This window comes from Sapajus apella, unplaced genomic scaffold, assembly GCF_009761245.1.
Source record: "Sapajus apella isolate SASKATOON/1434 unplaced genomic scaffold, GSC_monkey_1.0 scaffold105, whole genome shotgun sequence".
Lineage (NCBI taxonomy): Eukaryota > Metazoa > Chordata > Mammalia > Primates > Cebidae > Sapajus > Sapajus apella.
This window is the reverse complement of record NW_022437045.1, coordinates 3045750-3062605: the sequence shown is the minus strand read 5'-3', so window position 1 is coordinate 3062605 and position 16856 is coordinate 3045750. Positions and strand designations below refer to the sequence as shown.

The 16856-nt window shown below is 40.2% G+C and overlaps 1 protein-coding gene across 5 annotated transcripts in view; it reads right to left on the bottom strand.

Annotated features, from left to right (window-relative positions):
* Nucleotides 1-16856, bottom strand: part of IPCEF1 (interaction protein for cytohesin exchange factors 1) — a 198782-nt gene that overhangs the window by 106564 nt on the left and 75362 nt on the right. For all 5 annotated transcript variants that reach the window (XM_032258753.1, XM_032258757.1, XM_032258754.1 and 2 more), the window contains one exon: nt 1605-1657. In XM_032258753.1, the coding sequence (XP_032114644.1) occupies nt 1605-1640 (36 nt within the window). In that variant the 5' untranslated portion in view covers nt 1641-1657. The remainder of the gene's footprint in view (nt 1-1604; nt 1658-16856) is intronic.

Sequence of the window (16856 nt, the reverse complement as noted above, 5' to 3'; positions counted from 1 at the left end):
TGTATTTTTAGTAGAGACCAGGTTTCACCAAATTAGCTGGGATGGTCTTGATCTGCTGACCTCACGATTGGCTAGTCTCGGCCTCCCAAAGTGTTGGGATTACAGGCCTGAGCCATGAGTTAATTTTTACATCTGGTATGAGGTAAAGGTCCAGAATCATTATTTTTTTGTTGTTGTTTTTTTTTAAATTGAGATGGAGTCATTGTTGCCCAGGCTGATATGCAGTGGTGCGATCTCAGCTTACTGCAACCTTCACCTCTCGGATTCAAGCAATTCTTTTGCCTCAGCCTCCCAAGTAGCTGGGACTACGGTGCATACCACCATGCTTGGATAATCTTTTTCCTTTTTTTTTTTTTTTTTTTTTTTTTTGAGATGGAGCCTCACTCGATCACCCAGGCTGGAATGCAGTGGCGCAATCTCAGCTCACTGCAACCTCCACCTCCCGAGTTCAAGTGATTCTTCTGCCTCAACCTCCTGACTAGCTGGGACTACAGGTGCATGCCATCACTCCTAGCTAAGTTTTTGTATTTTTAGTAAATACAGAGTTTCACCGTGTTGGCCAAGCTGTTCTCAAACTCCTGACTTCAACTGATCCATCTGCCTTGGCCTCTTAAAGTGCTGGGATTACAGGTGTGAACTACTGCACACAGCCAATACATAACTTTTTATAATTTGTATTTTCATTTTTAATTTTTGCAGTGTGGTGTTTCAAAGTTTCCTGCTTTTTTTTCATACCTAATAAGTTTTCTCCTTAATTAGAATTAGCACCAGAATTAAAGTGTTTTCATTGCCTTTTCAATTTCAGGGATACGAAATTGTTAGCAAGCCAAGGGAAGGATATATCAGCCACCCTGCATTGTACTCAGGTGTCTTTCAGGAACTGTCTAGATAACTCAGTTTTTTCATCCTTGTTACCACAAACTCCCTTGATATCCATTTTCTAATTTGCATCAAGAAACCACTGTCCACATTCAAGATTTGGCAGAAAGTCTATACTTCATCCTCCTAACACACCATTTCTGATTCTGCTTTTAGCTCTGCTCCTAAAACTCTGTCCTATCAGGTAGTCACTAGATTTGCCAAAAGAAGCACACCATGCAATCCCACACCACTCCACAGCCCCTTCTATTAGAAATGCCATGTTACTAACATAAACTTCCTAATTTTTCCCTGCATAAGTTTCCTTGTCTAATAGAGATTATATACTTGCTCAATTCACTTACCTATCTTAGGCAAACATATGACCATAACATTGTTTTAAAAGATCCTCATGATTTCCATGAAATTATTAACAGAATTTTTCCTATAGAGGTTGCAGGAGAGGTTCCACCAGTACCATAGCTAGCATCTTCTTAAAATATAATTTATGTACAGTATATTAAAACCATGGTATGCAGCTTAAACTTTAAAAGTAAAAATCTAGAGGTCCTAAATGCTTGGTGATCATAAGACCCTTTAAACCTAAAACAGGGTCATTTGGCTCTACTGTGGCTAATGAAATTGAGGACAATAAATTGCCAGCCAAATTTGAAATCAACCTATTATTTTACTCATTTATCAGACTGACAATATCTAAAGCCTGGGGTATGCCGAAAGATACTTACAAGAGCACTGCCATCTATAGCCATGTATGATGTCATCGTAGTAGAAACAAAAACTAGAAGAGAAAAAAAATTTTCAGTTAAATGTGAGACTAAAGTGTTCATAAAAAACATATATCTCTTTGAGTGGGGAGAGAAAATACTTATGTTGTGATTAATCAATTTCACAATAAAAGCAAATCATTAAATGGCCTTTCGGCCAGGCATTGGTGGCTCACGCCTCTAGTCCCAGAGCTTTTGGGAGGCCAAGGTAGGAGGATTGCTTGGGGCCAGTAGCTCAAGACCAGCCTGAACAACATAGTGAGACCCTGTCCCTAAGAGAAAACAAAATTAGCCAGTTATGGTGGCACACACCCGTAGTCCCAGCTGCTCAGGAAGCTGAGGTGGGAGGATTGCTTGAGCCCAGGAGCTCAAGGTTACAGTGAGCTATAAGGGCACCACTGCACTCCAGCCTATGTGACAGAACAAGACTCTGTCTTTAAAATAAATAAATAAATAAATAAATGGCTTTTTATTTCAGAAATCAGTAAGCCAACTGTTTAAAGTTGAGTTCATTAGATAAACCAGAATTTCATTTATATATTTATCAATATTCTAAGTACTCAACAAGACACGTATATGATTTACACACTTAATATTGCATTATATATATGCTTGTGTGTGTGTGTGTGTGTGTGTGTATATATATATTTTTTTTTTGAGAAGTGGAAATGCTTTCCTCTTCATGACAAACAATGCAACATAAGTTGTGAAAATGTGATCCATCACTATTATCTAACTTCAAAAACATAGCTAACCCCCTGCCTCCAAAGTCCCAAACTTTAATACCAAGATGGGCTCCTTTTGATGTTTGCACTTTGTAGTGGATTGCCTGAAAAACAAGACTCTCTGTGGTTTCAAGAAAAGCAAATGAAAACAAAAGGAAAGAAGTTCTCATATTTTCAACTTTGATAAGCAAGAAACTTGTTAAAGATCCACAAGCCACTGAAACTCTCTCCAAAGCAGACAGTGTTTCAGCTTCTTCCCAGTGACAACATAAGTACACATCCATGAACTGTCTGTTTCTCACACCAGTGGTCCTCAAATTCTGAATAATAAGAACTCCTTTTTCATATCAAAAATGCTGTTTATATTATATCGGTATTAACAAGGCATTTATTGGTAAAATGTGAAAGAGAGAAACCCCACAATAAAAAGACTGATAAATTTAATTACTTAATTTTTAACTTATTTTTTAAACACTAAAACCCAAACTCAAAAATTAAGCCACAAGCTGATAAAAATATGTGAAATATACATTTAATACATAAGAACCATAAAATAGAGTTCTTACATGGCACAAAGAAGACAATAAGCAAATTAATAGAAGAACAAATAAAAGAAAATTTAAAAATAAAAATACAAATAACTAATGCTTAATCTTACTAGTAATAAAATAAATACAAAATAAAATACCATGATTCTATCTTTAATCTTCAACATTGGAAAAAATATTAAGTGATAGAAGCCAACTTGGGTGGAGGTGGAGGTGTGTTGAAAAGAATAATGTCACATGTTGGGATGTTGAAATGTTACAGCATATTTGGGTTGTTGCTCTTCTGGCCAGAAACCTCTGTGGCTGGTGGCACCTTTTCCCAAGCTCTTGTCCCACATCCAGGAATAATGAGGTACACAGACAAGTGGAGGGTAGCAAGATGAAGAGGAGCTTTACTGACTCTTAGAACAGCTCAGAAAAGACCACAGTGGGTAGTTGCTCTCTACTAGTAGGTCATCCCATGGAGTGTTCAGCTTTCAACAGAGAGGAGGCCCTGGAGAGGGTAGCTCCTCTCTACAGCTGGTAGTTTCAACATCTCTGCAGATCTCTGAACCTCTCAGCAGAGAAGGTAGCTTCTCCCTGAAGCTGGTTGTTGGGATGTCTGCTCAGCTCTGTCTGATCCTGGAGCTTCTATAAACCTCAGAGGTGAGGAAGTGCACACAGATTGGTCCATGGGTGGCCATGGCAGGGCCTGGAAAAGGCACCACAAGCTTCCACTCCAGTTCGTAGGACTGGTCACCCAGCCTCCAGTCTTCAAGGCCCTCCCTGGCCTGAAGGAGGGGACTTACCAGGGGCCTGCCCCCTTCCGCTCTGGAATCTGTCTACCTCCTGCTACTGTCAACTCTGGGCTTGCAGGGACTTTGCTCCCATCAGAGCAGGTGCTGACAGAAGGAGAAGCCAGGCAGTGGGAGCAAGCACTCCTGAGCCAGCAAGGACAAAGGGGACTTTTCCAGGCCCCCAAGAGTGCAGTGATGCCTAAGTCTGGGGGTGGGGTGGATCCTGTCGGCTCTTGGAGCAGGAGCCCTGGGTCTGCAGCTGCAGTTTGAGCAGCTGCAGCTGCACCCAGGAGGACAGGGCTCCTGCCTGCTCCTGGACCCTCAAGATCACAGGGAGACTCAGATCTGCAGCTATAGCTTGGGTGGCTGCAGCCCCGCCCAGGAGGGCAGGGGTTCTGCCTGCTCCATGGAGCAAGAGGCCAGGGTCAGCAGCTGCGGTGTGCGTAGCTGTAGCAGCACCCAGGGAGCTCCATCCCAACTCAGAATCTTTCTTGTGTATGCATTTTACCTGCTTAAATCCTACCCATCCCTTAAGTCATCTCTCTCCACACCCATTGCCATCATTCTAGTCCAAGCCGTCAGTATCTCCCTTTTGGACCACTGCAGGAACATCCTAGCTGATATCTCAGCTTTCTCTCTGGCCCCATGATTTTTTTTCAATGCACATCTGACTATTCATCTCTTTCCTTAAATCCCTATAACCGCCATTGGTCTTTAAATAAAATCAACATTGTGAAAACCTCCTACAAGTGAGGCTTTGTGACATCTGACCACTATCTCATCTCCAGCCCTTCCTTGGGTTGTTTCCATATCTGTTTCTCTCTATCTCCCTCACTCACTGTCTTCAAAAAAAAAAAAAAAGGCCTTAAACACATTTATGTTTACCTCATAGCCTTGGTGCATGCTTGTTCTCAACAGTCCCCACCTAGGATGGCTTATACCATCTAATTTTTCAACTCTCTGACAGAATGTCACTTCATCAAGAAAACCTTCCCTGATCCTTGGGAGAGATCAATCCCCTTTTACAGCCTCTCACATCGCCTTATTTTTTATTCATAGAAGTTTTCATCATTGTAGTGAATGATTAATTTTGCAATTCGTTCTTTAACATCAGACTCTCCACTATAACATAACCTACCTGAAGGCAGGCAGTGTGTCTGGTCCTGTTCACTTATTTGCTGCTGTGTCCCCAGTCTTTGTATATAGGGTGTCTCAATATATATTTGTTGAGTAAATGAATTGAATACACAAACAATAAAACCACTAAGTACAGATGAGTTTCCATAAAGGAAATCTATGAACTCCAACTTTTTGTTTTGTAAAATATTGCCATCATGAATATCCCATTAGAAAGCTCCTTCCCAATCTGCAGGATATGGAAATAAGGTAGTGTTGATGTCAGACTTCCTTCTGTCAAAGAGCAAAAAGGTAAAAATAATATGCAGTCACTGGCATGGGTGGTGAGGGTGGGAAACAGCTAGGGATGGATGTACCTTTGTGAAGTCTGTGAACTTAGGGTTTTTTTTTTTTTTTTTTTCATTAAAAAAATTTTTTTTAATTAAAAAAATAGGACAGGTGTGGCAGCTCATACCTGTAATCCCAGCACTTTGGGAGGCCAACGCAGATGGATCACCATGGTCAGGAGTTCAAGACCAGCCTGGCCAACATGGTGAAACCCCATCTCTATTAAAAGTACAAAAATTAGCTGGGCATGGTGGAAGGTGCCTGGAATTCCAGCTACTCAGGAGGCTGAGGCAGGAGAATTGCTTGTACCTGGGAGGCGGAGGTTGCAGTGAGCCCAGATCACGCCACTGCACTCCAACCTGAGCAACAATAGCAAGACTCCGTCTCAAAAAAAAATAAACAATAGAGACAGAGTCTTGCTTTGTTGCCCAGGCTGGTCTCAAACTCCTGGTTTCAAATAGTCCTCTTGCCTCGGCATCCCAAAGCACTGTGATTACACGCATGAGTCACTGTGCCTGGCCAGTTCTTCGTTTCCTGAAGTAGTTGAAACATGAAATTTAAATTCCACTAAAATGATTCAAAAATAATTTGGGGCCACCAAAATAAGCTGGGCTCAATTCTTGTTTCTCCTCTACCATACAAAGCCCATGGCAATAATCAAGAGGAGTTAGGAAAAGAAATGAGGGCTATGGAGATTCATGTACATCCTTTTGATTGTTTGGGCAATGAGAACTGGTTTAGCTAACCAGGTTAACCAGGACACATGGCATCCATATGTTGACAAGCAAAATAGGTAGCTCCAAGGTTTTGATGAAAATATATACATAAAGCACACAATAAAAGCAGCTCGTGGGAAAAAAATAACAATCCTGGCAAAGGTGTTTTGAAAGTAAAAATTTTTCAGTATTCACAATCCTTTCTGAGTATATCAGTTTAAGCAAAGTGCCCATAAGTAAGAATTGAAGGAAGAAATAATGACTATTTGATCTGTCTTGATAATGAATTTTTGAATTACCACAAATTTAAAAAGAGATAAGACACTCATGACAGGGTAACAAAACACTTTTATATATCAAGAGGTTTCCAGTTATTCGCTTTCAACAAAATTAAGGAAAAACCTGTTTGAGTTGTCTATGGATTATGAAAGCAGTTGTTGTGATAAATCACCATGTGATATTTGGCACGTCCTTGGAAGGAGTTCAAAAACGCTCAATTCCTACATACGTCCTTATGTGAAAAATATTTCTAAGTGCTTACATACATAAAAACCCATAATAGGATTAGAATTAGTTCTCAACTCTCTCATTGTAGTAATAAATAATGCTCATTCCTGTGTATGTTACATAATTGGGGGGAATGTCTCATCTATCTGATTAAGTACTACAGATTCAATAAAAATATTTACCTGTTTTATTCAATCATTATCATTCAAAATATGTAGCATATCATATTAATGTTTGTTAAATCATGTACCAATAATAACTCACTCTGAATAAAATTTTTTGCTTAAATAATTATGTCACCAAAAAATTTTTTAATTTATTTCAATTAAAATATGTATTATTGGCCAGGTGCAGTGGCTCATGCCTCTAATCCCAGCACTTTGGGAGGCCAAGATGGATAGATAGCTTGAGCTCACCAGTTCAAGACCAGCCTGGGCAAGGTGATGAAATCCCATCTCACAAAAAAATATAAAAATTAGCTGGGTGTGGTGGTGCACACTTGTGGTCCCAGCTACTAGGGAGGCTGAGGTTGCAGTGAGCCGAGTTCATGCCACTGCACTCCAGCCTAGGTGACAGAGCCAGACCTTGTTTCAAAAATAAACAAAAATGAAAAAACAATTCTTTTGGCTTAAATGTATAATGGAATTATCAAGAAAATACTTTCAGGCATAAAAATATACACAGTGGCTCACGCCTGTAATCCCAGAATTTTGAAATGCTAAGGCAGGAGGATCATTTGAGGTCAGGAATTCAAGAGCAGTCTGGGCAACATAGCAAGACCCCATCTCTATTAAAAAAAACAACAACAACAGCCGGGCGTGGCAGCTGGCAGACGTAGTTGGGAGACTGAGACAGGAGCATCCCTCAGGAGGTAGGTCAAGGTTGCTGTCACTCCAGCCTGGGTGACAGAGTGGGATCCTGTCTCTTAAAGAAAAAATATCATATAATAAGATAAAAATCCATATGATAGTGGAATGAAAACACGAGTTTCAAGAGAAAAGAAAACAATTTAAAATGTACAAGTCCTAAAGATCACTTTTTAAAAAAAAAATTATGGGACATACCTACTCTTTATAGTATCTATATTGCATAGATTACTTTTATACAGAAGTGCAACCCTTTTTGCCACCAATATTTACTATATGCCAGAAACCACATCTTTTCAACTACATGTATGCAAAAACTTTAGGTGACAATGTGAAGTACAAGGGTGTACATGAGGTTCCCAAGTCCTTTTATGAGTACGCAGCCAAAAATACATGTTTTAAACTGGGCTGGGTGCAGTGGCTCACATCTATAATCCTAGCAGTTTGGAACACCAAAATGGAAGGGTCACTTGAGACCAGGAGTGTGACATCAGCCTGAGCAACATAGCAAGACCCCTATTTTTACAAAAAATTTAAAAATTAGCAGTGTATGGTATGTGCACCTTTAGTCCCAGCTACTCAGGAGGCTAAGGTGGGAGGATAGCTTGAGCCCAGGAGTTCAAGTTTGCAATGAGCTTCGATTGTGCCACTCCATCCTGAACACTAGAGTGAGACTCTGTCTCTAAAATATAACTACTGCACTAAAGCGTATGTGGATTAGAGTCAAATGGATTTAAGTTCAAATCCCAACTCTGCCACTTGTTAAATGTGAAAACTTATGCAAATTACTTAACGCTCTGACTGGCAGATGCCTCCTCTTCTAATAATAATAAAAAACTCATAAGGTGTTTGTGAGAATTAAATGAGATACCATATGGGAAACACACAGGGCACAGTGCATGCTTGGTAAGTGGTAGCAATTACCTAGAATGGGAGCCATTACCTAGAAATAGCTTCGTTATACAAAACTACTCTTCCTAATGGAATTAGTACACAACTAAAGGGATTGAACAAGTGTGATAACAGGTTTCATCAAATAAAATAGCTTTCACACTTCAAGGCTGGTTAAACTCTCAGCCAACTCACCCAATGACATTTTTGATGCCTTGTTTCAGGGTTTAAGAGACTAGTTATCTCAGTCGTATTTAAAACAGTTATCTTCTTTAAAGAACAATTTCTTAACATACCACAACATGACACATAGCCAAACCAATGAAATCATTCACTGTTTAAGTTTGTAAAATGAAATAAAATGCATTCCTGATAAACTCTGTAACTGGAAAGTAGAAAATATGTTTCATTAGCAAATGAGTAATAAAGTCAATTTCAAAGACATTTTCTTTCATATAGATTGATAAAGAAACATTCCATTTTGTTTTAGTCAAAAAATGCATGCTTCTTAAACCAGGCGTGTTCTAGCAATTTAAGAAATTGTTTAGTAAGTTATTTAAGATAGAAATATGGACTCTTGTCCTATATTATTTTAAACCCAGAAAATAAACCAAGAATATCCATCTGCAACAAATGCACTATGTATAACGCAGGCTGGCATAATCGATATTTTTTTAAGAATCAAGAAAAAAATTCCAAGAAGGGGATTGGTTGATTTAAATAATGCAGAAGTAACTGTCCTGGTTATTTGCTAATAGACATTATCATCTTTGGAGTGATGCTCAAAGTAAGTACCTACCATGCCTGATATTTTACACATTTTTAAAAAGAAGATGATTTATTGTGATTTAGAGACAATTTTCCAATTGAAATACCATATGGGCTAGGTTGATTCTGTTTCTCACGGAGCCTTAAGTGAAAACAAAACAGGTTTGAACTAAAATTTTTAAAACCCACAGATTATTTTATCCTTTAAAATCACAATGCTAGCATTTGACAAGACATTATCACAGCAGCAAATCGATTTATAGAAAGTCCACAAACACAGGCAAACCATGTGCATTATTCTTAATCCAGAAGCCAGAGCTGAAAGGAAACAGAAAATGCTGGTTATCCTCATGGCAAAAGTCTCGATCATCAACAAGCAGGTAATCCATGTGGCAGCAAACGTCCACACTCTACTGATGGCAAGTACTGTGTGTAAGCAAGCATGTTCTGTTAAATAATAGTCCATCACAGCAATGCCATGGAAAACAGAAGAGAAAATTCATCTTTGCTCATACAGAAAAGCAAAGGACATGAGATAATCCATTTGTTTTGCCAATTAGTAGGAGATATCACTTGTCAAGGCAGAGCAGGAAAGAAAGAAGCAAACGCAAGATGACTTCCCTGCCCGGCTGTGTACAGTGACATATGGGGAAGGGGTGGTGTGGGGTTGTGACTTTGTTCAGGAAGTTTATGAAGGAGAAAATAGCTTCATCTAAATTATTTTAAGTTTTTTCTTTTTAACTTAAGCTCAAAGTGTCATTCTGATTCCAATCCATTTCCTAACTTGCTATAGAATATTCTCATTCTTTCTCTTTCCTTTATCTTTTTTATTGTGGTCTTTTCCACTCATTTCATTGCATTTCTTTTCTGCCTTCTCTCCACTTTGATGATGAATTGACAGATGGTTTTAAGAACCACAGCTTTTTTCAAACAGAGAAACTATGATGCTTAAAATGACTTTATTTTCGACACCGTAAAAATACTGCAATCCATCATCTCTGGAGACTGGCAGGCCTCTTCCCTGCTTTCCCTTCCCAAATTCCCACATAAGCTGTCAGCCCTGACAGGCTCAGACACACAAAATCCACGAAGCTAAGGGAGATGAAAACTTTCTTTTAGCCAGTAATGTCAACCTTTCCTCCCACTGGACCCTTTTACCATAGTAACAAACAGGTGGCAAACTGCAAGAGATCTCAAACGACTTGCCTCTTTTACATCCTGGAAGAGCCTACCAAATGTCAATGGCTATTGGCCATGCCCTTCTTGGAGGTACAAAGTTCCCTCGAGTTGCTCAACTACAGGGGTCTCTTGTCCTTCTGTGGGCCTCCCGAACCTGAAACTTCTAAAATGTGGTCTGCACTTGCAGGCACCGTGAGGTTAGGCCAAGCAGAGCCTTGCTGTGGGCCACGCCCAGCCGATCCTCCTCACCACACCCAGAGCCCAGCCCTGGCCCACATGCACCCTGCGTTGGTTGCACCTAATCAAGGTTCCCTTCACCAGAACCTGGGGTAGACCAGATGCCCTGAAAAGCACTGGGACTTGTTTCTACAGAGTTGGGTTTGTTCTATGGTTGTCTTAAGTTCCATGACACCTACCTGGAGAGCAATTGTTGTCCCTAGTTCTCCAAAACAGGGATAGACATTCAATGATTCCACTTATGTATATAGGTAGGGGTCGCATGAAGTACATTTGCACCTGCCCCTCAAAGACACACAAACACACACCCTAGTGGCAGCTCCGTTCGGTTTTACCAATGCAGATAAAACACACCATCACACCTGCCTCTCCTAGGCCAGCTCCAGATTCAAGGAACTTTTAGGAGTCAGTCACTCTAAGATCCAAGCTAGCTGTATGCTGAGGTGTGATTCTAAGGGACTGGGATTGAAGCTCAAGGAGCCATCTCCGAAGTTTGTACTGTCCTCAAGCTGCTACATAAGAAAAAGGGCACCAGCTCCCTAATGAGGACATGGGAAGCATTGGTAGCTCCTAGACAAGGTATCAATTGTTAGGCCCACTGCAACCTACTACAATCTGTCCCATGAGCACAGCCTGGCTCCTTCCAAGTCCCTGCTAGGATATCCCCCAACATCCCTGATTCCGAGTTCTATTCACTACCGTCTGTGGGACAAGAGCTGATACAGTGCTCTAGGATGAGCCAGATAGGAATAGCAAGTGATGTCCCTTACCTTTCTGCAATCTGCATCTCTCCATTTCTCCATGTGAATAATAATCATATTTTCTCTCTACAGAAGATAATATGTTTTTCTGCTTGGCGAAATTCAGACAGTGTGCATGGCTCTGAGGCAGCCAGTCACTTTATTTCTACTTTGCCAAACATTATTCCATTCAATACGCGTTTCACCAAAGTGAGCAGCTATATCCCATACAGCATGGGACTCTGCAACTGGACATTGACTGGCTAGAAGGCAGTTGGAGCCAAATCCCCTTCGGTCTGGCTAGACTTTTCCTTAAGAAATATCATTTTAGGAGCTGGGCGCAGTGGTTCACACCTGTAATCCTAGCATTTTGGGATGCCAAGGTGGGTGGATCACTTGAAGTCAGGAGTTCAAAACCAGCCTGGTCAACATGGCAAAACCCCATCTCTACTAAAATTACAAAAAAAAAAATAGCTGGGCATGGTGGCAAGTGCCTGTAATCGCAGCCACTTGGGAGGCTGATGCAGGAGAATCACTTGAACCTGGGAGGCGGAGGCTGCCGTGAGCTGAGATCATGCCACTGAATTGCAGCCTGGGCAACAGACAGAGACTCCATCTCAAAAGAAAAAAAGAAAGAAATACCATTTTAGGGGCCTTGTAATTTTACAAAGGTCGTGCCCAAGGGTTATCAGACAAGAGAGATCACAAGAAGTTAAACTACTGTATGTCACCATGGTATGGGCTGCTTTACCCAGAATAAGGTGACTTCTCTTGGAGACTTTTATCATATTTGGCAGGACAACTGCAAACTGTCTTCAGTCTTCACAGCAATGCTGCGAAGTAATATAACTTACATCTTTACAGATGAAGAGATTAATATACAGATTGGGTAGACTACCTAGTTTACATAGCTAGCAAGTTAAAGCCAAATTCGAATTCAGATTTTCAAACTCTAGGTCCAGAGCCCTGTGGTCATCAGCAGTGCTATCTCAAATAATAAATAATCTTTGCCTTTTCAAATTATCCTTAGAAACAGGTTTTTTGGTTTTTGTTTTGTAAACAGTTAATCTCATTATATTCTTAGAGAATGAATGAGTCTAATAATTTTTACAGACACTCAAGGCAAGACATGCAGTAGGCCCCTAATAAATATCTGTTGTCTTACATTGGCCCTGCCTCAACTTTAGGACAAGTTAGAATGAGTAAGCTATTTACTAAATTTAGACAATTCAGAGGGACCTAAGGTGAGCCACAGTGATAATGTGGCTGCCCAAGAGCTACTCGTGGAATCACAGACCAGGCTGCCACGGTGTGGTCTGGAAGGGTCTGATCAGCAGGGCATACAGCTCTCAGAAAGAGACACAGAAGAGCAGCACGCATCTTGTTTGGGAATTGCGCATCCTAGGTGAGGCTTCATTGAGAAATTATGAAGGGCTCACGTCCTGGTCAGAATCCCACATGGCACGTGAAATACTTGCACCGCCTCACACTGCTAACCATGCAGGCACAAGGACCTCAATTTTGCATCTGCTAACAAATCTCGGTTAGTGTCTCCAAAATATCTAAAGCAAGAATGAGAGATGTCACTAAAACACACCTATTTATTCTTTAGGAAGAACTGTTAAAGATATTCATAAATACCCCCCACCCCAAATTGAGATATTTGTTGACACAATCCACATAAGCAAACGCCTTCGGGAATAGATTCACTTTCTCTGGAATCATAACATGTATGCAAAGAGACACCTAGTGGAAAAACACCAAAGTACAATATTTAGCTTGAGACAAAAGATTGAATCGTCCTGACTCCCTAATTTGACATTCTTGGTTTGTTTGTTGTTTGTTTGTTTGTTTGTTTGTTTGTTTGTTTTGAGACAGAGTTTTACTCTTGTTGCCCAGGCTGGAGTACAATGGTATGATTTCAGCTCACCACAACCTCCACCTCCTGGATTCAAGCAATTCTCCTGCCTCAGCCTCTCAAGTAGCTGAGATTACAGGCATGTGCCACCACACCTAGCTAATTTTTTATTTTTAGTAGACAGGCAGTTTCACCGAATTGGTCAGGCTGGTCTCGAACACCTGACCTCAGGGATCTGCCTGCCCCAGCCTCCCAAATTGCTGGGATTACAGGTGTGAGCCACTACGCTAGGCCAACATTCTTTCAGTTTCAATATAGTATTTTTTTTAACCACTAGAATCATAAACTCTGAACTCCAACTTTTCAAAAAGAAAATTTTGTTTGTTTTTCCAGGAAGCATTGGCTCTTTCATTGGTGGTGCTTGTTGTTGTTAATTAGACTATCTTACTATATAAAGTACTACAAAGCAATGGAAAAATTACAGAGCAGACTGCAATTGGCCAGCCACTTTACTTTTCCCTGAACACATGTGGGCTTACTTCTTGTTTCCATCCCTTTATAGACTTTGCCTGTGAGATTTTCCGCTTGTCTTTGGGTTGCTTTTTTCTTGCTTTCAGTTAAGTAAAGCCAAAGACTTTTTTTTTCCATCCAGCTTCCTGTGGTCCACCCAGCTTCCTGTGGTCTACCCACTCTCGTCTTTACATGCTCACTTTCTCACTCACACTTCACCTACACACCGTGCTGCGCCCACCTCCTCACCTTCCACGCACACGGGCACCTTCTTCTCTCCCTCCTGCCCTAGATACCTTCATTTAACTTCCAAAGGAAAAGTCTGTCATCACAAAATAGAAGGAATCACCGATTTTTTCTTTATTCCATAGTACTAAAATTCAGCTATGACAAACATTTAGATTATTATTTTTAAACTCCTGTGTGGAAAAAAAAAGTTTCAATTGGAAATTGATTTTCAATGAAACAGGCATGTTGAATTGTAATTTCTATGACCTCATGGACTCAACTTCATGGGATTTTGCATGTGAAAGAGGAACATGTGCTCTAGTGGAAGCCAGACTGACATTCACCAGCTCCAGCTCCTCTGAGGCTGCTGTGCCGCAAACAGCCACGCCCTGTGGGCAGGCCCAGGACAATGAGCCGCCAAGTAGAGAGTGGGAATCTAAGAGATGCCAGGGATCCAGAAGTATGGATGGAAAAGTGATCTTGAGAGAAGAGGTCCTTCCGTCCTAGCCAACCCAGCTAAAGCCACATGGGTCAAAGATGAACTGCCAAGCCAAGCCCTCTCCAAATTCCTGCCATAGTCAAAACAAAAAGGTCCGTACTCCACTGTTTTCAATAAGCAAGAAGGTCCTTATTCTTACATCGTGTGTTTCATGGTGACGCATTGAAACCTTTTCCTTTGATACTAGGAATAAGCCAAAGATTCTTAATATTACCCAACAACATTGTCTCAAAAGTCCTGGGAAACAACAGTAAAAATTATGATTAAAAAGTAAGAAATCAAGATTGTCAGTATTTTCAGATGATAGAGTTTTACATGCAGAAAGAATCTACACATTAATAATTAAAATTAAAAGGTGGGCCAGGTGCGGTGACTCATGCCAGTAATCCTAGCACTTTGGGAGGCTCTGGTAGGCAAATTGCTGGGGCTTAGGAGTTCAAAACCAGCCTGGACAACATGAAGAAGCCCCATCTCTACCAAAAATACAAAGAAAAAAATAGCTGGTCATGGTGGTGTGCACCTGTGGTCCCAGACATTTAGGAGGCTGAGGTGAGAGGATCACTTGAACCTAGAGGCTGGAAGTTGCAGTGAGCTGAGATCATGCCACCACACTCCAGCCTAGGTGACAGAGCCAGACTCTGTCTCAAAAACAAATAAATAAAGTGGACATAAGAAGGTTGCTAGCTACAAAGCCAAAAGCCAATGTTAAAATCAATCTCATTTCTACCATCCACAAACAGTTTGAAAGTAAAATTTTTAAGAAGAGAGCAATAATCATAAAAATTCAAATACATTAGAATGAATCTAATAAAAGACATATAAGACTTCCATGAAGAAATCAATTTTTGAAAGAAACTTTAAAAAGGCACAAATAAATGGAAAGATGTCATATTCATTCATTGGAAGACTTAATATTGTGACGATGACTCTGGCTAATGCTTTTCCTTTGCTGTTATCTTTATTTATCTTATTATTTGTCATAAGGATATTGTACTACTTTTCCTTCTACAAATCGTATTGTCTTCCTTATTAGAGCTACAATCTACTTGCAATGGATTTTCTATTATGGTTTCAAATAGGGATCAAATTTCACCTTTTAAATTAATAGCCATTTATCTCAGTATTATCTATGGAAAATACTGTCATTTCCCCCACTGGTTCTAACCATAAATGAAAAGCTGTAAGTTGAAACACACTGGAAGAATTCCCATTCATCAAGAGACAACCTTAGGAACTGAGAAAACAAGCAAATGAATGAAAAGAGATACGCACCATACGTATAACCTGCGTGAGCCCGTGCATCCGGAATCTACAAAGAACTCCCATGAATCGATAAGGAACAGGCAGAAAACCCAAGACAAAGATGAGAAAAGACTTACTACGCCTTTCACGAAGAAGGAAAATCCATTAGCCAATATACATAGGAGAGACACTTAACCTCATTAACAACCAAGGAAATGCAAGGCAGAACAGCGATGAAACATAATCAGCCACAAAATAGTGTCATTTTAAAAGACTGGCAATACCAAGTGTTGGCAAAATTATAGAACCAGTGAAAACTCAAAACATTGCCAGTGGAAAATTATTTTGAAAAAGTGGCCACATCTGCTAAGGCTAATTACATGCATGGAATCTGCTTACAACCTTCACTCTCAGGTTTACACACCTCAGATGTGTGTGCAAATGTACACTGAAAACGTGTATCAATGGTTCTATCCAGTTCATTAATGACAACCAGAATGAAAAACAGGGCTGGGCATGGTGGCTCATGCCTATACTGTCAGTGCTTCGAGAGGCCAACATGGGAGGATCACCTGAGGCCAAGAGTTCAAGTCCACCTGGGCAACAAAGTGAAATTCTATCTCTACAAAAAAGTAAATAATAAAAAATTGTTTTTAAAAAATGCCAAATGTCAATCAGTGGGAAAATGAATGCATAAATTGTGATACAGTACAGTCATTATAATTAACTACATAGCAATCAAAAAGAAAAAGACTACTTCTATCCACAGTGACATAACATTGAGAGAAAGGAGCTAGACACAAAAGAACATAAACGATGTGATTCCATTTATATAAAATAATAGAGCAGGCAAAACTAGATCATAGTGTTTAGGGAAGTGTACTTGGGTCATAAAATTATAATAAAATGCAACCACAATGACCACAAATGGCAGAAAAGTGGTAACCTTTGAAAGGCAGTCAGGAATTATTTATTGGAAAGGGTACAAGAGGGGATTCTGAGATCCCAATGGTATTCTATTTCTTGACTCAAGTGGCAGTTGCAAGGATTTACACTTCATGATAAATCATCTAGCTATTCCATTTGTTTCATGTTTTCCACTGTATATATATTTCAAAATAAAAGTTATTTTGTAAAGTGAGAACTAGGCCAGGTACTATGGCTTATACCTGTAATCCCAACACTTTGGGAGGCCAGGGCAAAAGGATTGTTTGAGGCCAGGAGTGTGAGAACAGCTTGGGCAACACAGTGAGAATCCCCATCTCAACAAAACAAATTTAAAAATTAAGGCCGAGTGCGGTGGCTCACACCTGTAATCCCAACACTTTGGGAGGCTGAGGCAGGTAGATCACTTGAGGTCAGGAGTTCAAGACCAGCCTGGCCAAGATAGTGAAAACGCACCTCTACTAAAATACAAAAATAAATACAGGTATTGATCGACTTACGACCTATGCAACTT